The sequence below is a fragment of the Cavia porcellus genome, unplaced genomic scaffold (assembly GCF_034190915.1).
Source record: "Cavia porcellus strain 051 isolate PalLab524CR breed Dunkin Hartley unplaced genomic scaffold, mCavPor4.1 scaffold_15, whole genome shotgun sequence".
NCBI classification, from domain to species: domain Eukaryota; kingdom Metazoa; phylum Chordata; class Mammalia; order Rodentia; family Caviidae; genus Cavia; species Cavia porcellus.
In genome coordinates, this window is record NW_026947498.1 from 23,684,324 (window position 1) to 23,710,072 (window position 25,749).

The following is a 25,749-nucleotide window of genomic DNA, read 5'->3' on the forward strand; positions in this document are numbered from 1 at the left end:
ATATATTAGTGGTATCTTATAGGAAAATTATAAAATTATTAGACATTAGGTATAAATTATTACAATATTATTATAAATATTTTGACTCAACTTTGATTCATTAGACTTATCTATTTATTATATTGTTGTACTGTATTCTTTTATATGACAAATGAAATCATCTTTACTTCATTCCATTGTTTGTAACTCAGATGTCATACTTTGTTATTTTTAGGATATTTTTCTCTTTCAACAAAATCCACACCAGTTTCTAGGAAGTCTTTTGGTGAGTGTGATTAACTGATTTTCTATACATGTGTTGAGCCGTTTCAGTTTGTAAAAATTGGTATGCAGCTATTTCCTTTATACTGTAACTGCTATCTCTCTTCTCCCAAAAACTACTCCCAAAAAGAAAAAGAAATAATTGTAAATTTCACTGAAAATTTTACACACACACACACACACACATGACTACTCCCCTAAAGAAAAACAAATAATTTTAAATTTGACTGAAAATTTTACACACACACACACACACACACGCACATACACACACACACACACACACACACACACACACACACACACACACGTTTCCCTGCAAAATTTTAATATGTTTCTTCATTTATTTCTATTGGAGCTTTTCATGTCTTTATAGAAATTATATGAATTGTTACTATGTAATTATATTTTTACTAGTTTTATCATTCTGTTCTTCATCTCATCCTTTTATTTTTTAACCTCAATAAATTTTCTCTCAATGGAATCTTGCACCTGTTTCTAAAATAACGTTTTTTTCCTAATGAACAGGGCTTCAGTGATGATTTCTTTTCCTTAATTTTATCACAAGGATCCTACTAATTAATTTCTCATTATTCTATGCCAGGTTAAAAAAAATCTATTTGGTTGTAAATAAACCAGATTATTAGATTTATTGATTGCATTTGGCCTTCTGCAAAGTTCTAGCTAGCAATATAAGGTATATATATACAGACACATATATATATATACATATTTTTCTCACATATGTATATATTATAAATATATACTACATACATATCCATATACATATCCATATACATATATGTATACATAAATTTACATGTAATATATACATATGTATATCTGGGAAATGAACTTAGGACCTGTCTACTAAACAACATCTCCAGCTCTTTCTTTATCTTTTATTTTGAACCAGTTGCTCAGACTGGATTCAGTCTTGCAAATCTCCTATTTCATCCTCGCAGAGTGTTTATGAGTTTTATTGGCATCAATGAGGGATATGGGTGGGGCACCACAGTAGAGTGCTAGGGAAAAGAAATTTTGCAGCTATTGGCTGTAAGGAGAAACAGAGAAATTTTGTACCAGGTGTGAAGGCTCCAATTAGCAATGCAATGGTTAGCTTGATGTATGCAGTGCTGCCACCTTTACTGCCAAGATAGTATAATTCTTTCTAAGTCCCACGGCCTCATCTGAGATGTAATCTTATGTCTTAGCCCTAGAATCTCACAGGTTCTTGTTCAAGCCCCCATTCTAGCTACCAGCAGGAAGAGGGGCAATTCTCACCTACATGCTGTAATGAGACAAGTTAGAAGAATTTGATCACATTCTTTTAGCAAATTAAGGGAACATTTGTTTCCATATATCCAGCTCTCTATAACTCAGTAAATTTTGTTGAAGGAGAGATCAAAGAAGATGAAGGCAAGGGGCCTCATTACTTAGAAGAGTACAGCTTGGCAATGTCCCACAATATAAAACTCATTCAATATTAATACAATATGTTAGTCATTTCCTGTGTTTTTCTAAGTATATATTCTTGGAAGTAAAGTCATTAGCATAAAATATAAAAACTTCTGTGAATTTTTGATATATGTTGATAAATCTCTTTCCCAAAAGTTCATACAAAATTAAAGTTCTAGAAACAATACCTGTATATGCTTTCATCAATAAAATAATTTACAATAAAATTTTTGAGAATATGCACTTTTTGACTCAAAGTACATTTCTGATAAATTATGAAAAGGAAAATAAAAAGCAGCCATTGTTTCACTGCCTAGCAATGACTATTGTTATTAATTTTTCTTATTTACTCTATTTTCTGCTACTCTAATTCCTTTAGGAATGTATAAATGGATAGTTAGATAGATGTATAGATAGATGGTAGAAGACACATACTATCAGGAATATTATAATAATGAGATTTAAGATACTATGCATTTTTGGACAGTATACATATTACATTAAAATATAATGTTTTTATATATAATATAAGATGTTTATTTCATTAATGTAAGTTGTAGAAAGTAAAATAAAAATTTTATTATATGAATAATACACAATAGATACACATACATAAACAATTTAAAAAGAAAGTCCTATCTTTTTTTCTTAGCAATCATGTATATGGATATTATACTTGACTAATGCATTTTAAGTTTTCTATTTTTATTTTGATAAGAAAAATGATACTTTGTTGTTTTAATTTATATTTGAGAACTGGTCTTATAAATTGTCTTTCTTCTAACACTTATCTCATGTAAACTCTTCATAAAATATTAACATTTATAATCAATTTACCTAACTATATTGGTGTGTTTGTCACATTATTAACAGTATTAGTGTTTTCATTCAGAAACATTACTTTTATTTTCTAATTCATACAAACAATGCTCATTATAGTTTATAAAGCTTTTATTACAATTAACAAATTCTTTATGCCTAATAACTGTATCACTTTGAATGTTGTAGTTGCTCAGTAAATTATGTGGAAATGCAAATCAATCAAAATTCTCTCAGTCTCAAAGTTCAGTTCTCTGTTGCCTGTAGCAGCAATAAGAATCTATACGATCCCAGTAATTAGGTTGTCTGATTATTTTTCTTTTGAATTTCAGAGAACAGAAGACTATGCCTTGAATTCTCTAAGCTAAATGTAAAGGATTCCTTAAAAGAACTGTTTATTCATAGATTAAAGATAATTCTGATGCTATACACAAGGAACAACTTCAACTGTGCTGAACCACTATTTCAGCAAAATAATTCAGTTAATATTAATTTCAACAAACACAGAAAAACAGTCTGGCTTATTCATGGATACAGACCAGTGGGCTCCACACCATCATGGCTTCACAAATTTGTATGGACTTTACTGAATAAGGAAGATGTGAATCTAATCGTTGTAGACTGGAACCAGGGTGCTGCAACTTTTATTTACAACAGAGCAGTTAAAAACACCAGAAAAGTTGCTGAAGTTTTAAGTAGATACATTCAGAACCTTTTGGTAAGTGTGGAAAATTTGTGCATCTACATACTGTACGAATACATAGTGTTAAGCAGTACTACAAAACAGTAATGCAACATACTTTTTTCCAAAAGCATTTAAATTTACTACTTCAATTTATTGACTTATTGCAGTCGTATTTTTTTTGCTTCAGTCATTAATTCTATACTAGATTCGACCTTTCATATTTTAAATAATCTTGAAGATTCAGTTATGTCTTATTTAAAATCAGTTTAAGAATTCCTCTAGCAATACCAGTACTAACTTAGGAATAAACTAGTGATCTGTGTGGGTAGAAGTTTATGAACTGTACAAGTGCAATCATTATAGATATCATCATATGTATATAGTTCATAATGTGAATTGGTTAAATTGAGGAAAACACAACCTAGAAAGTAGCATACTTTGCCAGCTTTGAAAGCAGACTTTTGTTCCATTTAAATCTGCTCAGAGTTGGTTCAGGTCAAATAAATTCTACACCATCTGTGATTTGATGATTCTGTTTACTAAGTCAACCTTTAACCTTAAAAAAAAAAAAAAAAGGTTATATAGATATATCTGTCCTGAGAGGCAGGTGATGGATACTTGTGAGAAGGAAGGTTTATATTTGATTCGTAAGGCATTTGTGGACTTAACACCTACAATTGTGTTGTGCCATGCTGAGCTTCCAAGCCTCTTTTGAAACAGAACAAGCATAACAGGTCCAGAATTACTACATATACTGATTAGGAGTCTGACTCAAATTCATCACTTTTCCTATATGTGACTTTGAACAGTCACTAAACCTCTCTGTGTACGTTTTCGTACTTGTATGTTTGTGATAATCAAAATTTATAATTTGTTTTACTATTAAGTGAACATTCAAATGCACACACACACACACATATATGTAAATGCATGTGTGTTTGTGTTTAACCCTTAGGTGACAATGATCACTAAATAAAGTCAGATTTAATTATTATTGTTACATCTTCTAGTCTGGATAAAACTATATTTTATCTGTAGATGTAATTGCCTTGACATTCTTACTGATATTCAGTAAAATTGCATAATTGCTGTTTTTGATTATACATGCCTTTAATAAACATGTATCTCAAAGGTTACCAAGTATAGGATTTAATGGAGAAATGCAGGAAATTTGTATGCATTTTGATGAGATATATGAATTTCTGAGAATGCATTTGGTTGTTAAAATTTTATATTAAGAAAGGATGAAAAGATCATTATCATTACCATTACCATTTGGAAAAATGCTCCCTTGGATATTTGAGTATCACTCTAGGAAATTACTATTTTGTGCTTAGAAAAAGCAAGCCTAATTTTTAACTAATGGCAAATGCACCACTTCTTTCTATAGGCCATCAGACATTTGACTCTGCAGGCTGAAACTGTGCTTAAGTGTCTTAACTTCCTGAAAATATGAGAAGTAAATGCCTTCATACAAACTGCTAATGTCTTCTCTCTTGCAGCTAACAGGTGTTTAAACCTTGGCCTGAGAAGATTATCTCCATCACTCTCCAGTTTGTGATGGGCAATATCACTTAAAAACCCATTTTATTATCCCTCACATGAGGATGATTATTGCACTTTTACCAGTTATGCTGGAATTTTTGATACAATCGGATTAGATAAAACCAAATGGTAGATTAGCATAAATCTTAGTGTCAAACTGATCTGGATTCCTGTTTATATCCATGGGATCTGCTGTAGCAAACACCACAGAGTAGACTGATATACCATAGACATGTATTTCTTCTAGTTGGATAGGCAGGGAAGCCCAAGATCAAGGACGTGACACAGCCCATATCTGGGGAAGGTCCGTTTGCTGATTCATGGATGTCTCCTCACAATGTGATCTCATGGTGAAAGGATCCAGTGAAACCTCTCAGGCCTCCTTTGTTAGAGTGCTAATTCCATTCTTAGATGTTCCAACCTCATTTTATAATCACTTATAAGACCCCACCTCTATCAGCACCTTAGACATTAGGATTTCTTTTTTTTCTTTTTCTTTTTTTTTTTTTTTTTTTTTTTTCATTTTTATCGGTACCGGGGATCGAACTCACGACCGCCTGCTAGCAAGGCAGGTGCTTATGCCGCTGAGCTAAATCCCCAGCCCCGACATTAGGATTTCAACACATTAATTTTGAGGTGACATTAATACTCAGATCCTAGCACCTTGAAGTCCATCTTCTTCCTGATAAGTATGTATGTTTCTGAGGCTGCTTACTTAGTAAAATTTGACTGCTGTAAATTAATATAAATTTTACTTAGTAAAATTTGACTGCTGTAAATTAATAGAAACCAGACAAAGTTTTAGGCAGTATGATAGAAGTGATTAAGCCATGAGGAAACTGGGAATATTAAATGTGAGATTTATAAAGAACATGTCAAAGTACCTAGCACAAAGTAAGCACCTAGTGTCATATTTTTATGATTCCAAAAAGTTTTGGTAACTATTATTCTTTATGAAATATGTTGTATCATAGCTAAGTGGTTTTAGATTTTAAATAAAAAATTGATATTGTTAAAAATGAATAGAGAAAAGTCAAATATTTATGGCACAAGATATTTTATAAACAAAATTATACTTATTTCAGAATTATAAAATCTCTTCCCTATCTCTCAGAATTAAACCAGAAAAATAACAAATTTTAGAATATTGATGTAAGAGAGATGTTTTGTGATTATGCAAAATAAAAATAATGAAACTTTTTACTTACAGGTGCAGGGAGCATCTCTTGAAAATTTTCATTTCATAGGTATCAGTTTAGGGGCTCACATTTGTGGTTTTGTTGGAAAGATTTTTCATGGTGAACTAGGAAGAATAACAGGTAAAATGCATTTTTTAAAATAAAATTATCATTTTATAAAACTGTGGAGTATCAAAGTTTATTTCATTAAAACTTAACCAGTACAACAATTAAATATTATGTATCATGTATGAACATTTATTTTTCATATATTATATTCAAATATTAGCCTCTCTTGTTCTTAATAGAACTTCAAATACTATGATGGAAATGTGAGAAAATAATCAATTTTAATATTTCTATCTAAACTTTTTGAGTAGGGTCTCTCTATATAGTTCAAACTGGACTTCAACTTGTTATGCAGTTATTATACTTGTTATGTAGTTAACATGTAGCTGGCTTCAAAGTCGCAGCAATCCTCCTACCTCAGCTTCCCAAGTCCTGGAATTACAGGCATGAGGCCTCCCATGACACAGTTCTATTTAAATTTTAATGGCACAGTATTGTAAGACTACACAGGAAAATTACACCTGTCAACTTATGCCTATGTTGACTAAAATGTAACAGTGCACAGTTCATGGATTTTGATGTACTTAAATCTTGTAAATATTTTGAGTGCTAGAAGAATCTACTTCCCAGCATCCCTCGTAGTCCATAGTCATCCAGGTAACAACAACCAAGTGATGCTAACACAATTTTCAATATCTCCTGAGAAGTGGTAGTGATTTTAGAAGAAGAGGAGGAGGAGGAGGAGGAGGAGGAGGCAGAACAAGAAGAAGAAGACTATATTTGAACCATTTTGTGTTATTTTTTATTTATCAATTATTGATAACCATGCCTATAGAAGACTAATAGTAATTTTAAGCTTTAATAAAATATAATATAGTCTTTAGTTAAAGTTTAAAACAAAGATAGAAGTATAGGAGAAATAACTTGTATCAACAGATGTGGCCATGCACATACAAGTCTTTTTAAATGGCACCAAATACCAGACAATTATCATGATTTAAGACACATAAACATGAAGGCTGTACATCTGGGCAATTTATGGGAAGAGAGAAACGAATCATTCAGCCAACTGAACCAATAAGATAGAGTTAACAGGCGAGTCTGAGGTGAATAACACTGTATTATGCTTTTAAAATTATGTTTTAGAGATAACTGTTTCATCTGCTGCATATCTATTATGAAGAAATTTAGTTTTACCTGTTTTCCTCAGAAAATCATGAGCCCAGAATTTTTGCTTTGCATTTGAAATACTCCAGAAGTAATATCCATACTAATTGGAATTTTTAATATGTTTTTCTTTTATTAAAGGATATTGTTATCTTTAGTGAATGATAATGTAATAGTAAATATATTTTATTCTTATCCTCTAATAATATTTGGAAAGCATTTTCAACCCAAGAATGTGTATGAATGAATTAATAAGGCACAAAGTTCAAGACGGGAAAGATGATATTTCTTATTCCCTCCTCAGGAGTAGAGGGACTGATTATTAACTATAAAGTTGTGAAGTTTACTGTCAATTACCATTTATACAAAATATTAAAATATTTTAAAATATTTTGTTAATGTATCTCTTGTGTTGTTTGAGTTGACAATCTTTGAAAGTTTGTAATAAATACCCACAAATGAAAAGTTTTGCTATGTATCAAATTTTATTTATGTTTTTGAACAGATCTAAACCAAAACTATGAATGCTTATTATTCTTAGAATACAATCACATGTAATGAATATTCAAATGAGACTTGATTGAATTGATAGCTTCTTTTATTTCAGGTCTCGATCCTGCTGGGCCAAAATTTTCTGGAAAACCATCAAACAGCAGATTAGATTACACTGATGCAAAGTTGGTGGACGTCATCCATTCTGATGTTGATGGTAACAAAGAGGATTTATGGGTTAATTATTTAAAAATGAAAAACAAAATTTAGACCATGGGGAACAGGAAGTTCAAAGAGGAGAGTTTTTGATAAGACTTTTTTTGGTGTTAATGATTTCCTGCATTGTTTTGCCTTCAATTTGCTTCCTTCAGATTTCATGAAGAATCATGTCATTTTTAAGACTGAGATTTCATGAAAATAGTTTATTCTGTTCAGCCTGCAGACAGTCATTGATTTGGTCATATTTGCTTCTCACATTTAATAGTCCTACTGTATTTCAATTACTGTTCATTATTCATGTTCTTAATATAGCATATACCAACTAGAACTGACCATAGCATTTCAGCTGCAGATACAGTATTTTTCCTAAAGGTAGGAAGATAATATTTGTATTTTTGTTATATTTATGAAAATCTCTAACAAAGTATTAATAATGTTGGCCCTGATATGTTTACTAACGTTAGTCTGGTAGTATTATCCATTGAATACTTTGTATGTGTTATGGAGTGATTCAAATGCTTTACATGAATTAAATATTTCTAATATTTTAATGAGATCATTACAAGATCCTATTCACACACTGATGAACTAGGATAAAGGTCACAAGGCCAGTAAGTAGTAAAGTCAGAATGTGAAATCCTATCTTTTTATTACAGAGTCTGAACTTCAGTGATACACTATTCTGATGAACTGATAACAAGTTCATTGCAGTTTAGGGAATAGGAAGGGTAAGTGCTAAGACAGAGAAGGGAGGAGATGAGACTAAGACTACTATTACTTCCACTGGTCCTGAAGATTCCTTTGTTTTTGATCCAAGTACTACCTCCTTATTACCTTGAATTAATCTTTTGATGTCACATCGATTTTTGCCTTCTATGTATGTACAACAAATATACCAAATATATATGAATATGAATGTGAGATAAGACAATTAGTCAACCCTTACGACCACATGCCATGGTTTAAGATTACACTGGAAACAACTATTCTTTAGTTAGAATTTAGATTCAGATTCCTCCTCACTGAAAGTGATTGTTTCAAGATTTATAGTTTTATTATGATAATCCAACTTCACATTCTTTATTTTTATAACTTTAACCCTTAGGGTCAATTTAATACTGCACCATGATACATCTATTGGTTATTTACTAGATCCTCTCTAGTCCAAACACTTCTTATTCTCTGATATTGTAACTTAATTCTGGATATGGCCTTTCTATTTGACTGCTTGTATTTTTTTACTATCTTCATTTCCATTTCACATTTGTTTGCATTTACAGTGTTCATTTTTAAAAATATTTATTAATGAACTATCGAGCATTGTCATATCTTCCCTTAATCTTTTGGGGAGTCAGCCTATCAGATCTAACCTACTACTAAATGTCACATAGTTAGCACCTCTTAATGATCTTTTTGTTGGCACCACAAATGTGAAACAAAGATTTTTGTTTATATTCAGTTGTCTCAAGGAATTTATGAACAAGATGCCTGGCCTCTGCACAGATTTGACAGAATACATTTTCCTTGAGTACTACTTAATAATTTTATTTTTTTCTTGCTAGTAATATTTAGCCATATTCCCTTGTGTCTATTAAAGAAACGATGTGGTATTCTAAGTCGTGAATTAGGTGATTTGGACAAGGATGCTTGCTGAAACATCAGGAGAAAATTGCTAGTCCAATATACACAATAAAGAAAAAAATATTTGGCAATTTACAGACAATGTTTTCATCGAAGGTTTTTTGATACAGAGTCTGGGAAAAGTCTTTGCAATCATTTCATAGTGATTGTACATTTCTGATTATTGTGTAGGATTCCAAAGAAAAATCATTCTTGGAATAAGTGGAAAATTTAAGCCAACCTACTTTATAAGGTCTGTGGCCAAATGTCTAAGTCATTTGAGGTGATTCGAAAAAAATCCATTTACCAAGTTTTGTTAAAGGAGATCCTGGGTACCTAGCAGAAGAAAACAGTAGTTTTTCTTTTTAAAGAAGATCACATCAGCTTTCAGTTCTCATTATATTTACAAAACTATTTTGACGTAAATGTTTAGCATTTAAGTAAAGATAACCACCATATATGGAACAAGAATGCAGAAACAATGGTTAATGCGTACTGAACCTTAGACCTCCAGGTATTAAAATTGTTGTTCACTGACTACAAAAACATGCCTTTCCCCTCCAAGAAAAATAAAAGACTGAAATTTCAACAGATACTGAAAACACAAGTAGGTTCTTTTATGACATAAAAATAATGAAAGATCTTTACATTAAAAGTTGACATGAGAAAGGTTTAACAGTAAATTTGAAACAAAGAATGAGTAAACTACAAACTAGGTGAGGAGTAGATTTTTAGAATAAGGCAAATGAATATAAAAGTAAGTAATATAAGATCAAAGAGCTGTCTGAACTACACAGTGAAATGATAAATCATGTTTAATTAGAATCCTAGAATAAAAGTAGAGAGAGATGAAAGAGGAGTCATAGTTTAAGAAATATTAACTCAGAGTTTCCCAAAATTAAAGACATATAATCAATTTGCAAATTGAAAATCTCCAGTTCATTCAAATCAGATAAAGAGGACAAGATAGTAGAGTGGCAGAAAAGATTACTATCAAAGCTTACCTTTTAAAATAAGATTAACACAGTTTATCAGCCTTACAACTGCATTGTAAACACAAATAATAAAATGCAGGAAATAATGGAATGTCAAGTTCAACACTACAAAAGAATAACTGCTAAGGTGGTATGCAAATGTATTTCTGGAATTAAAATGTTATATATTTTGTTTCAGACAAAAATAAACAGAGAGAAATCACCATAAAAAGAAAGGCTATTCTGCAGGCAGAAAGAAAATGAACACTGTATCTGGGCTGCTGTGGAACTAATACTAAAAATAGAAAGATTACAACAAAGGCATATATCACTCCAGGCACCCTTGGCTATTTTATAGAATGTCAGCGTATGCTAGATTTTAGGGATGTTGTCAAAAATTCTAAAGGGAGCCATAGAGAGCCATATTTTCTACCATTAATGCATCTCTGCCAGCAGTAAATAAAAATGTAACTAGAAAAGTAATATACTTTTGAAAATTAAGATGCATACATGAGAAACTAATAAAAATATGTAATAATGAAAATTAAAATACTTTGAACTAAGAGTATTAAATTTGGTACACATTAAAATTTATTATTAAGCAAAAACCATGACCAGAACCAAATATATTTGTTAATACTCTTCTTTAAAGTATTAGATATAAATAACAGAAGCATCTATCTTTCTTGAATAATTAACAGTTAAACATGAAATAAATGCTTAATAATGGAGAAAGAAGCAAATAGTATGCACACAAAATATAGAAATATGGAAAAACCCAATATATGGAAAATATGAATTAATTTAAAAATTGGATTTGTGCCATCTTTGCCTTTTTCCACATATTGAAAGAAAAAGAATGCTTCACTCCTCAAAAATCAGTAAATCCTTGGAGACAAAAAATAAGGCAAAGAGAGGAAACTCAGTAGTTTAGTAATGAAAAGTCTGTACAGTTACAAATATTACTGGTAGTAAGATTACTATTCTGTTACAGGTTGTATCTAGATGTTCCCCCAAAGGTCATATGGTCTAGTCCTTTTGTCCCCTACTCACATAACATTTATGTGCTTTCATATCCCTCTGACACCTCATTAGACATTACTGTATTCTGTTTATTACGAAAACTAAACCACATTACTGTGTTTAATCCTTTCAGACGCAAGTATTTACCTTTGTCAGAGGTGAATGAATACAGTGTGTGACTGATTCATGGTTCAATGCAAGGTTTATGGGTGCTATTATTAAGGGTGGTTGAATACAAAATCAGCCCACTAATTAGTTTGGGACCACCCTAATCCTGGTATCTTGGATATAAGAAACAGAAAGACTCTTGTCTTATTTCTTGCTTCTTTTGCTACCTTCTGACTGCCATGAACAACATGTTTGTCCTCTGCAATGCATATCTGCCAAGCCATCCTGCTTTGGAGCCAGCCAATGAGGCACTGAAACCTCTACAAACTGTGATCTAAATAAACCTTTCCCCCTTTAACTTTAGGTGCTGGGTATTTTGTATCAGCAATGAAAGAAAAGTAACTAAGACACTCTACTAAGAGATAAGGATCTACATCATATAAATATTAACCAAATTCTTATTAAAAAGTAAAAAGAACTTTCCAGAACTGATAAATTAAGACAGAAAATTTAACTAATTTTGTGAATATTAATGAAATAAAACCTCAATTTAAAACCTTATGACAAAATACCAGGCAGATTGTGTTCTTTCTCCCACCCCCAAAAAAAATCCCTTTCACATATTTTCAAATGAACAAATAAAGAGGATAGTTTTTTATAAGCCTTTTAAGACCATCATAAACTAAACATCAAAATGTAACAAAGACATTAGAGGAGTGAACATTTGTAGCATTATTATAATTACATGTCAAAATCCTACAAAAATATTACATTAGTAAACTAATTCAGGGACATATAAAAAGTAAACTTATTATTAAAAAGCTATTTAAAACTGAATTTTATTTCATTAAAATAGTATATAATATATATCATTTAATCAGCTTACCTAATATCAGAAAATAGCCTTTTCAAACAAATGCTGTGACAAAAACTCAAGTTGAGACATGAAACAATTTCAGAGAGCTCCAGAATTGTTGTGCTTCTTATTTGGTCATATTCAGAACATGCCATTTCTTGCTGAGTGGATTATGGAGTATAAAGAGATTGAATATTGCTACAGTCAAATTCCATATATGCTACCCATAATTCTATGGCTTTGAATGAAATCATCCCAATTGTTTTTTATTTTTATTTGTATGTTAACCTCTTGTCCCCTACTCACATAACATTTATGTGCTTTCATATCCGTCTGACACCTCATTAGACATTACTGTATTCAGTTTATTACGAAAACTAAATCACATTATTGCGTTTAATCCTTTCAGATGCAAGTATTTATCTTTGTTATGCCAAAACTATTGTCCATTACTCTTGAGGGTTTATTGTTTTGGAAATTTGTACGTTAATTCAAGCAGTTCAATCTTATTGGTAGCAAGATCTTACATGCCATTATAATCCTCACTATGCTGACCTTAGTAGCCTTTTTTCACTCTGCAGCTTTACTGGGTTACAGATTGGGTAGTGGTAATGAATTGGGAACTTGAATCTCAACTAATGCCTCAAAACTGTATTCACAGAAGCCTATAAATCATAGGTGGATATTGTAAGCCACTCTGGCCCAGGCTGCTCCAGATGAAGTAGTATACTCTAAAGATTTTACAAATTAGGGAATCTGACATCAAGAGGTCTGAGATAGTCAAAGTAAGGGGATCATCATCGCTGTGACCTAAAATGTTACTTGATTTTTTTTCTTCCCATGATCTTGCTAATATATTTGGCTCCTGCTACCCTACCTCAAGTTCATCTACACACATATCCACTTTATTCTTTTGCATCTTTGCTTAACTATACAACCTTCCCTGTGGGAAATGCCACAGCCAACTATCAATGTCCTTAGGCGTTTTTTCTCTTCTCTTGTTCCCCTTAATTTTCTTCATAGTGCTTATTATTATCTGACATAGAGTATTATAGTATTGGTCTTATTTATTACAGCCTACTTTCACTAGAAAGTATTTGCCATTACAAATATTTGTTAGTTTTTTTATTTATTCATTCATAGCACAAATAACAATAAATGACTCATAAATTGTTCATTACTAAATATATTAAATTAATGAAATATAATTTTCATGAATAGTTAATTTGGAAAGCCAATATAAGAAAAGTCATAATTAAAAGTGTAGCTTTTAATTTTATTTTCAACTCAAAACTTTTTTTTTTTTTTTTTTTTTTTGTACTGGGGATTGAACTCACAACCTCATGCTTGCTGTGTAGGCACTTATGCCAATGAGCTAAATCCCCAGCACCAATTCAAAATTTTAAAGAGTAGTTTTCACAGATTGTATAGGATACTTGGTTTATTCAAGTATTGCTAAGATAACTACATACAGCTCATGATTCTTGGGAACTTTTCTTCTTAGGTTTAGGTATTCAAGAGCCATTGGGACATATAGATTTTTATCCAAACGGAGGAAAAAACCAACCTGGCTGTCCTACATCAATTTTTTCAGGTATTCAATTAGTGTTTCCAATGAATTACAGAAGCTTCAAAATGGAGGAATAAAATAAATTATTTTCTTCTAACCTGTGGGAAATGTTTTGGTTTCATTTTGTTTTGAAGAGCTAGTGATTAGAAATAGTTTAATATGAATACTGAATTCATGAGGGTTAACGGTTTTTTCATGGATGAGACCTATTCATTTTGTCATGATTTCAACAATTTTAGTTTTCGACATTTTAAGCATTAAAAGTTTTAAGTCACTGAAGGAGCACAAGTAGCTAACGTCACAAAACTATTACCTCAACACTTCACATTTACCCTTATCATATTACTGTGCAACACAAATTTGTAAACTCTTGAACCTTGATTTTTCCTGTTCATAGATATAACAGAGCCACTCCTCCCCGTCCAACAGCTGCTCCAACAAAAGGCACTCACTCAGTTCAGAGCTTAACCGAGAAGTGGTCTCAGCTCCATAGTGGCCATTGGTCAACATAATACATAACCAGAGTCATTGCAGGCAGAGAAATTTGATCAAAGGACTAAGAATGAGAATGAGATAGGTAGGGGAAAGGCAGGGAGGTGTTTTAATGGCATAGATATTCTGCTTCCATAGCATCTCTGATATTGACTTAAAAATCTTAGGGATGTGGAATTAGAAGTTAGTTAATTAAGTATACTATCATGTCTTTGTATCTCATGTTATATTATTGAAATTAAATGTTTTTTCTCATTAAACATTATTACCTTATGGAAATATATTGTTAATTTCGTGGGAAAAGCATGGTAAATTTAACTTTGCAATCTTATTATCTATAATGTCTCAAAATATACCTTTGTATTGCAGTTAACAATTTCATATTCACAGAGTACACATAATTTAGTAGAAATTCATTTTAAATTTTTCTTTACTTGACGTTGGTTTAATACAGCTTTAGCTCTTTTGCTTGTCTTTTCACCCTTAAGGAATAGAATATATTAAATGTGACCACCAGAGAGCAGTTTATTTGTTCATGGCAGCTTTGCAAACAAACTGCAGTTTTGTTTCATTTCCTTGTCATTCATACAAGGATTACAAGACTAGTTTATGTGTGGACTGTGGCAGCTCTCAGAAAAATTCATGCCCTAGGCTAGGTAAGAGAATTAATTACTATAATTCATTTTGAAAATGAATAGACTTTCAAAAATTGGAAGGGGATCTGAGAATGATGGGGAGAACAGAGGGAAGAGTGGAAAGTGGGAAATAAAATGGATCAAGATTCCTTATGCATGTATATAAATTTATCACAATGTATTTGCAAATATACACTAACAAAAATGTTTTTAGAATGGAAACGAATAACATAATTGTATTAGCATTTGCTGCTGAAAGCCAAATTATGCTTTAAACTTATTAATGTGTTAATATTTTATGGAAAAATCATCTGCAGAAATAGGTGTGGTTGCACACACCTATCATTCCAGCAAGTAGGAGGCTGAGCCAGGAAGATTGCTCTGATTTCAAGGCCAGTCTGAGCTACACAGGGAGATACTCTCAGAAAACAAAGTTTTGTGTGGAAATATGGTACAGAGTACATATTTTATTTCTGACTAAGTGTAGGGTTTTTAATGAAAGGGGTTTCAATTTCTTTTTATGCTGAACATAATGGACAAATTCCAGTGACCTAATCATGATTTCTGTCCTTGATATTCAGAAGAATGTAACTATCATATACTTGTATTTCCAATTAAAGAAGAAAAATTGCACCTTTTTTTGCAGGATTGGCAGTTTTTCTTAAAAAAAGAAATAAAAACAAAAAAAAACAGGAAGTCTTTGGAACAAATAAGGAGGTGTGTACCATAGGCAACTTTTCATTTGCTATCAATAAGCAGCCATAAATCATACATGGTTCACACCATCTAAATTAATAAACCTTGGTAAGAGCAGTTAAACAATTAGCTTCTAAATGTGAAAGTCTACCGGTGGGAAATTATAGATAAAAAGGAACACACATAAAAATAGAATGGTCAAACTGGAAATAATCTTGAGACCGTTCAGTGTTTTTCAAGACAGTATCATACCCTAGAATGCCATAAGCACAAAAACATCTTGTCAGCATCACAGAAAAATCTTCCAGAAATCTTCCAAGGTCAAACTAATTCTGGAAATGCGTACTAATTACAAAGCCTGAATTAAACCATTTTTAAACCATTTTAAACCAATTAAACCATTTTTTTCCAGCAAAACTAAATATTAGCACACATAGAAAATCTCTAGATGAGGTATGCACTATTCAGGTTTTGCCACATGTATATTTTCACATCTGTCTTCTGTCCGTGGAACATGATGGGATTCATTTTCTTCAGACCTCATTTGAGGATTGCTTTTCTGGTCCATCACTTTCTTGTATATGACACAATGAATATATGAATTGCTTAAGAACATAAGAACTAGAGCTATACTTCCAAATTCTAAATTATGGTCTTTTCTACTATGTTCAAGTCTCAAATTTTCAAAAACAAAATTTAGGCACAAAGAAGCATCTGAAGCAAATAACGTTATTCATATATGTCTGGCAGAACCTGATATTTTTAACTTAAGTTGTTTTACAGTTTGGGGGAAGATGACTGCATTTGTGTTTGTGTGGAGAAGATGCCTATTGTTGTGTTTGTCACCCAACTTGTACTTAGTGAATGGAAACACAATTTTGCCAAGTGCTTTTGTTTGTTAACAGAATTGTATGCAAATAAAACCATTCACCAAATGAAGTATTACTGTATGCATATGTAATACCTAAATTTTATTAATGTGAGAATATATAATACTTATTCTTTAGGTACTTATATATAATATATAAATAATATACAATATATAATATATAAATATTTTTGCATAAATATATATATATATATATATATATATATATATATATAAAGTGAGACAGACAGCATATAATATACATATACCTAGTATATCTATACATATGCATGCATGGAAAAAGTGGGAACTCTATTGATGGAGCTAAATTTTATGTTCAAGTTTTATGTAATCATTTTACTAAAAAGAATTACAAGTAAATCTCTGAATTCAGAATTTAGTAGTAAATACTGTTACAAATGGAGTGTTAGCTGTATGGTCAGTGCTAAGCTCTGATAAGACTTTTAGAGATTGGATTCATTTGCAAATCTTAATTGGAGATTTATTATGATAATGAGCAGAGTGGCACGTGCCTGTCATCCCAGCACTCTGAGAGACCACGAGGCTGAATACAGAAGGAGTTTCAAAAGTTTACATCGAACCTGAGCAATTTAGTGACAACTGAGGTCAAAATAAATGAATTAATTCAACAAAGAAAGGTCTGGGATGTATGTAGCTCATCACTAGGACCCTTGGTTCAGTACCAACTATGGAGACTAGGGCTCAGTGAAAATGCCCTGAGTTCCATCTTCAACAGTGTCAAAAAATTCGTAATTGTAATTAAAATAAACACAATGCTACAATATTTGAAGCATACGTCTTATGTTGTCAAATTCATATTGTTAATGATTATAACGTATGTGGATCCTTTGTTTTCTTAAAAGTTTTGTACAATATTTAATAGACATTTAACTTCTAATATTTTCTTAAATCTCAGAGTATTATACTGAGCACTGGGAACATAGTTTAAAAACAAGAACTAAAAAATGGCCTGTTAGGATCACTACATTTTTTGACACCAGTGGAAGATATCCATTCTGTGGTAAGTCGTTAATGTTTTTAACAGATTAATAGATTATTAATTTTATATTCATTTTTGTTTTCTACAAAATGTCCATTAAGTACCCTCTCAAATTTCATAATGCTTTTTTAGAGCCAGATGGATAAATTCAACTAAGAATTTAACTCTTTTTAGATAAAATAAATAGATGTTTGTGTAATAAACAAGAAACTTAGACAGGAAACATAAACAATCAAGGCACCCCCAAATTTCATTGTTACTTCATTTCTAGAGTTATTTCAGCATATAACATCAAAGATGGTATCTTAATTACTTTGTTTCATTCGTGGAACAAAATGCCTGACATAAGTTAAAGGAGGAAATATTTATTTTAGCTCATAATTTGTAGAGGTTTGAGTGCAAGGGAGGGCTGTATGGAAGAGGGGAAGGGCTTGAGGAGAAACAGTTCATGACAAGACACCCAGCAAGCAGGAGGCAGAAAAAGCAGCGAGCCTCCCTTTCCCTTTTTATTCCATTGAGGCTGAAAATTTGGGAGTTGATGCCATTTATACCAGGGTGCTTTCAGTCTTCAGTAAACTAATTCAGTCACTCCTAAAACGACACTAATCCAATCAGTGGACTAATCTAGTTATTCCCCACACATAATCCACATCTACAAGCTTCATGCAGCCACTACGGAAAAGTGCGCTCCCCACACACACCTACAAACACATGATTGGGTGGACAACTATATACAAGCTAAAGCAGATATATATATATATATATATATATATATATATATATATATATATAGTTTATTAACTCCTACTTCAGAATGTAAAACATATATTTTATACAGTAATAACACACATTATCAATGCTTCTATTGCAAACAATTCTGTTTGCAAACAAAAGTGTTTGGCAAAATTTTGCTTCCGTTTTCAAACTCCACATTTAGTGACAGACACAGCCACAGTCATCTTCCCCATGCAGGCAAAAATGCAGACATCTTCCCCCAAATCATAAAACAAGTTAAGTTCATAAACCTCAGTACTGTTATTTATGCAATCAGTAATTTTCCTAATACATTTACAGTTAGAAAAGAGGAAAAAATTAGAACAGGAAGAATCTCACATGAATGTATTAAATCAATTACTTCGGGAGGATGTACCAAAGATATCAAAAATATTTTGTTTATAAATGAAAAATTAGAGGTGGCTTATGAGGAAAAGTTAATTCTGTTATGTGAAAATTCTAATGAGGAAGTTTCTGATTATTGAAATTGAATGCCATAACTGGGGAACAGATAATTAAAACACATTTTATTATAGTAATATATTTGAGGTCAGTTGTTGTTAATGTTAAAGAGCCATCGTCACTAAAATTTCAAGATATTGTAATTCATTAAATGTGAGTAATATGCATGCTTTATAGAACTGAGCCTGTGTACTTGTTAAATTATAATTTTACAGAGTTAATTTTAGATTCATTTGTAGCTGTAAAAAATAATAAAATTGAAGGAATGTGAAATCCACAGTCCTCAGTAATCTCACCAGCCAAGCTAATTCCAATTAATTTAAAATCCTCTATTTTATGCATCTGATTCACAGCTCTATGTTTTTGCTGCCTGCCTCTTCTTCCTTCTCCTTCTCCTCATTTCTTTCTCTTGCTTCTTCTGCCTGAAGTTGCCGTAGTTTGATCATCCTGTATCTTGATTTGTTACTGGCAGTATTTATGTTCCTATAACATTCTCATAGTTCTCCGCAGAAGTCACTGGATTCACTTGTGATCTCCTTATATCATCCGTTCCTAACAATCCTATCTCTGTTGTCAGCTTTTCCTGAGATAGCAGAGGAAATCTGTGAGTCACATCTGATATTTTTCAATGTCCTTGTGTGAATAGTCAAACTTTTTGTTCTTTCAGAAGGAAAGTGTCCAACTACACCCACAGCTTTTTCTCTAAAGTATGATTTGCTGTAAGTAACTGTCTTAATTTTAACATCTCTTGAAAACTTGCTAGACTGAAGATTTCCCAAATAATCAAGTCTGGATTCTTTTTCCTTTAGTAGTTTTATCTTGATTTCTTTCTTATTGTATTTCACGGAGCACCCGGGGGTGGGGGTGGGGGAATAGGCCACATTCTTTTGTGAAGTCTTCAATATAGTATTTAGGTTTTTTTTTTTTTTTTTTCATTTACAATTTATAGTTCATAAAATATTTCAGAAGATAATTCCACAGAGCTATCAGCAGTGATAGAGCAAAAGTTATTTTTCTTTCATATTTCTATAATACATGGCTTCTTACCTAATTTCTCTAAAGCAGCAGTCTTCCAGTCCATATTCACTGCCTTAGGCGTTACATTTTTATCAGCAGTCCAATGAGAGGATTTTCTCTGCTGACCTCTTGAGTCCTCAACAATAGTTTCAATTTCCACATTTCTACTAACAATATATACAAGGCAATCTAGGTTTTTCTATTATGTTCCTCAAATTCTTCTAGCTTCTGCTTATTGGCAGTTTCAAAGCAACATTATATTTTCACTTTTGCCATAGCAGCATTCAATTTTTTTTTTTTTTACCAAAATCTGTATTCCTTTCCTATCACTGCCTTAAACAAATTGCCACCCCATGTCACAAATTTATGATCTTACAGTTCTCTGGGTAAAGGACACAAGTATTAGTATCATAAAGTTGAGGTGTAAGCTGGATTACATCTCTTTGTGGCATCTTCCAGGGAAAATCACTTTTCCTGGCTTCTGGAAATAGGCTGCATTTCTTGATTTGTGACCTCTTCCTCCTTAATAGTGGTTTGAATTTTCATTGCATTACTCTGGCCTTTTTTTTGCATCATGTGTTCTATTTTTATTTTTCCTTTCCGTTTCCTTTTTCCTCTTTAGAGGCCCTGTGAGATTATGTTGAGCCATCCTAGAAACCTAGATAATCTCCTATTTTACGGGCAGATGATTAGCAACACTGATTCTACTTGCAATATTATTCTTTTCATGTAAGACAATATATGATCAGGCTCCAGGAATATTTGGAGATGTCTGCCATATTTACAATATTCATTTAAGATTTTTAACAGACCAGTGGTATTAACATTTTATCCTTCAAGTGAAATATACAAATATTGTTTTCATTAAGCCCTTTTATATATGGCACTTTTCAAGTTATTATCTTGGACAATAGATTGTGTGATAATTTTTGTTTCAATCATCAGATGAAATGTAAGACTGCATGAGAAACAGGATAATATATGATGTATTGTTTTTTCTCTTCCCATTCTTTCTTCTCTCTGATGCTCAAACTTACTTATTAAACATTTTTGTTTGAAAAAGTTTCTGCTAATCATTAAAAATAGAACTCCTGTTAGAATTTTCTCTTCATCAGATAATGCCTTTATTTCTCTCTCAATCTTTTTATGATATTTTACTGAATATAAAATTTGATTTTACAGTTTTTTTGTTTCACACTTAAAAATATGCATCTTTTGACCCTTGAGTTTTAAATGACAAAATCCACTGTGACTTAAATTGGCATTCTCTTGTATGTAATGTATCATTTTGTTTGGATGCTTTCAATATTTCCCTTTTTTTTTCCTGGTTATTAGTGTAGTTTTGATATGTCTTGATGAGGATTTCATTGGGTTTATTCTATTTGAGATTACTTAACTTTTTAAAACTTTATTTCATGAAATTAAAAGTGTTCTGCCATCATTGACTTGAATAATATTTCAAATATTTTCTCCACTGTTGGTTTAGTCTGTTTTCTCATCTATTCTCTCTTTGTTGTTCATATTGAATAGCTGGTTAATTTTTCTTCAAATTTACTGATTTCATTCTTCATAATCTCTAATACTGTGCATGTCCAGTGAGCTTTGCTTTGTTGTTTTCATTCTGAAAACTTACTTTGCTTCCTTTCAGAACTTCTATTTGTTTGTTGAAATTTTCTTTATTTTTTCCTTGAAAAGACATAGCAGCGACTCATTCTGAATATCTCAAAGTGTCATACTGCCAGAAATCACCTGAAAAATACTGAATGTTTTGTTTGTAAGGTTGTACTGTTTTATTTGTAAGGTTGACCAAAGTATTTTGTCTAAAACTGGGTAGTCACTTTGGGATTAAAGGTGTTCCTTTATATTTCTTGTGTTAGAAATGTATAAAGACTAATTATTATTCCGTTACCTTATTTCCTTACCCGAATTAACACTAAGACTCAAGCATAAGGCATGAGATCACTCCTGACTATATAGTGGCGACATTTCACAGCTAGTGTTCACAATTTTGTATTGGCAAAGAGTCTGGGCTTCTTGTATAGCCTCAGTGATACTGAGTATGAAGATGATTTCTGCAGAAGGCACAGTCTAAGGTAGATATATATAATACTACATTATCATCAAAGCATTTTGAATCAGAACTAGTAGACACTTGCTTTTAGTGCTGTTTAAATAGACACAATTTCTCAGTAGCCACTGAAATTGGGAAATATGGTTTCAAGCATATGTAGCTGGGATTATTAATCAAATTACCAGGAGATATTTTCATATTTATCTTTTATATGTTACTGACAAATAAGTGTTGTTTCATTGATATGTATTTTCAAGTTTTTGGTTTTTAGACTAATTAAGATTTAGTAGCTAGTTGATCAAATTATCACCATACCTATCACTGACTGGCAGGATTTTTATTCTTTGTTTAAGACTAACCAAAAATTGACAAACATGAATAAAACCATATAATGCATTAATTAAATAAGTGCTTCTGGATAATATTATTTGCATATACAAAATAAGTCTAGGTTACATACATAGGTGTCTTTGTGTATCTACCAAAACAAAGTTTAAAAAGCAATGTGAGTGGAATTATATATTTTCTTATGTTGTAGCGTATTATTTTGTTCTCAGTATAACTGCTCTGGATGAAAGTATGAATGATGGCTATATTTCATTTAAAGTATTAAACCAGCTCGGAGTGGCTGAATATTCAAGAGTCTATGAGTAAGTATAATTAAGTCCTTTCTTCTTTTCGTACACTGTTAAAAACTGTTATGAGTAAGGTAAAATTCCTATTCAGAAATTGTTAAGATGTTAAATCTTACAAAGATCTCATGTCACTTCTAGCACTTCCATTCTAGAGAGGGAAATAATAAATATGTGTCCAAATAACTCATTTATGTTTCCAGTGACTATGAAACCTATGAGTAATGATAGTCCTTATCATTTGATTCTTAATTCTAGTGTTCTTCTTAATCGTTTTGCCTTCTTAATTTCTCCAGTTTTCAGTCAGCCTCATGTTCACAGTGATGTTAATACAAATTTAAGGACATTAATTAAAGTAGAGTAACACACTGTTAGTATTTCAGAGAACCACTCTCAGCCACAAAGCTCCCAAACAATAGGGGAGGAAATTCCATGTTCTATTTTCTTTTCATGTATGTGTAGTTAAATATACATTTTAAGTTTATCTAATCATCTCAAACCATATTTTCAGTTTGACTTTCTTGAATGTTTGTGTGTTTAATAAATTTTTAGAGTAGGAAATTCATTTTCTGTTTAATAAAAGAACGATATAAATGTGCATGTTACTATTAAAAGTATGAAGCACTAGGTTGCTGAAAGTGTTATGCTTTAACCTGTATTGTTATGTTGTTATGCCCCCTTTTATCTCATCCTCTCCCTTATTCATTAAAAATCATTTAATTTTTTAAAAAATATATAAACCATTAAAAAATGCTCCTGGTTCTGTAGGGAAAAAGAAACCCTTTACAACTGTTGGTTAGAGAGTAGATTAGTACAAACAATGTGGAAATCAGTGTGGAGATTCCTCAAAAAACTAGGATTAGAGGTCCCATTCAACCCAGGTATTCCCCTTCTGTGTACCTTCCCAGAAGGACTGAAAAACATCACACCACAGTGACATATGTGAAACCATAAGGTTCAAAATATACAATAGTCACTGTGAAATGGAAGGAAACTGTTCAATAAAAAGAAGAAACTAAGATAGGGGAAAAGAGAAAGGATAGAAGGGAAAAGAAAAAAAAATGCAAGTTAGTTATACCATTAGTGTCACTTAGTTCACTGAAAGGTTGTGCTAATATTGATTGAAGAAATTTTTATGCCCATATTTTGCACTTGAGTGACTAAAGATAATGTTGTGTAATTTATCAACAATTGTTATTTTTTCATTATTTTGTTGTGAAAATTTGTCTTACCTTTTCTTCTTAATATTAACAAATAAAGTAATAAATAAAAAAAATATACAATCCCCAAAAGTGCTCTCTAAGGAAATGGAAAAAAAAAAAAGTATGTCATGCTGGCTTTCTGACATGTACTCAACTGTTCTCATTGTGGGAAGAGTTTAGGACCTCATTGATGCTGGGGATGACTGTGCTACATTTAGGGGGAGCCCTAGTCCTTATTTTGAGCGTTGCTTCTTGGCTTCACAACAGAACACTCAACCTGTGAGCACAGATCCCTCACCCTGCTGGCATAGACTTTCTAACTTCCACCATTGACGTTTGGGACTTCCCAGTGCAGATCTGTAAAACAGAGTTTCACGGATCATTTTTGTGGCATTAGGCCTCCATTAGGACTCATGGGAGACACTGTCATTGGCACTCAGTCTTCAGCTGAACTCATGCAGGACATTGCTATGGGTTCCAGGCCCTTGACTGGATTTGTAGGTCTTTGGTGTTGTGGACAGATTTCCTATACCTTCTTCTGTTTATCTCTGGATTACCATCTTAAATAATAGCACTGCTGTGGTCTGTATGTAATTAGTCTCCTTTCAGCCCCTGACTACAAAAATCCATTATCTTATGAATTAATTCACTTATCTAACACACTATTGATCACTAAGCTTATGGAGACATTTTAAAAAACATGGAGACTTAGACTAAAAGAGACTATTATTTTCACAAGGAGATTCAACATACTGGAAATCATTAAAGGATAATTGTATCTCTGTGTACTAAATTTTATGGTAGGATATCACTTAACTTAAGGCACACAAAGGAATGACAAGGAAATGTTTGAAAGTAAAGAAGTGTAATAAGGAAATAAACAGAAGTTACTTTCAAATGCAAGTTATTATAGTTTTGCTTTCTATCAATAACTATTTGAGATTTGAACTGTCTTTTTGATACTAGATAAATCAGATAATTTATTAAGTGATCTTTTGTTTTCTCTTCAAAACTGAAATATTTTCTTACTGTAGGAAATGTATATTATAGAGTAGAAAATAAATATCACTTGTAATTATACCAACTGCCAATACTCATTGTCACCTTTTGATTCATAATCATTCTTCTCCCTCCTTTTTCTCTTTCTGGTCCTCTTTCTCCTCTTCTTCCACCTCTTCTTGTTGTTACTTTTTTACATGACTCTGTGCACACACAATATGCTTTATTTAGTAGTACTAGAATCTTTCTGAAAATTTGTTTTGTGTCCTGGGTTTTGCACTTAATTCCATTTTGTTGTCATTTTTCCTATGTGACAACAAATGACTTAGACATGATAATATGAGATAAAATAAATTAATGTGTAATATAAGATTTTAAAGAAGAAACATCAATATTGCATGCAAATAGTACTCAAATGGGTAATAGGTTAAAATATTACCCAAATGAATGAGTAATAAGGAGTTTAAAAGGAACATTATTGCAGACAAGAATCCTCAGAGAATTCTGAGGAATACTACTTTTGTATTCATATGAAGAATTGCTACTTTCTGCTGATATTACCCAATGTACTCATTCTGTTAGACCTTTTATTATTAGAATCATTGTTTCTTTCTAGAAAATTCTTCAGGATTTTTTTTTTTTTTTGGAGTGCTTGTTTGGTGGTCAGGCATTTTTAAAGATGCTCTTTATCATGAAAATATCTTTTCTAATTTAAGAGATAGCTTTGTAGAAAATATCAGCCTGGATGGGAGACTGTTTACTTAAGATTTGAAAAACTTCACCCTAAACTCTCCTAGCCTTCAAGTTTTGTGATGGGAACTTAATAGGTTCACCTT

The 25,749-nt window shown here is 31.7% G+C and overlaps 1 protein-coding gene across 1 annotated transcript in view; it reads left to right on the forward strand.

Moving 5' to 3' along the window:
- The first annotated feature begins 218 nt into the window (after positions 1-218).
- Positions 219-25,749, forward strand: part of Lipi (lipase I) — a 37,035-nt gene continuing 11,504 nt past the window's right edge. Inside the window, exons 1-8 of the mRNA XM_063225326.1 lie at positions 219-265; positions 2,871-3,256; positions 5,979-6,087; positions 7,790-7,891; positions 13,979-14,068; positions 15,025-15,192; positions 17,673-17,777; positions 22,619-22,730. Coding sequence (XP_063081396.1) covers positions 2,960-3,256; positions 5,979-6,087; positions 7,790-7,891; positions 13,979-14,068; positions 15,025-15,192; positions 17,673-17,777; positions 22,619-22,730 — 983 coding nt within the window. The 5' untranslated portion in view covers positions 219-265; positions 2,871-2,959. The remainder of the gene's footprint in view (positions 266-2,870; positions 3,257-5,978; positions 6,088-7,789; positions 7,892-13,978; positions 14,069-15,024; positions 15,193-17,672; positions 17,778-22,618; positions 22,731-25,749) is intronic.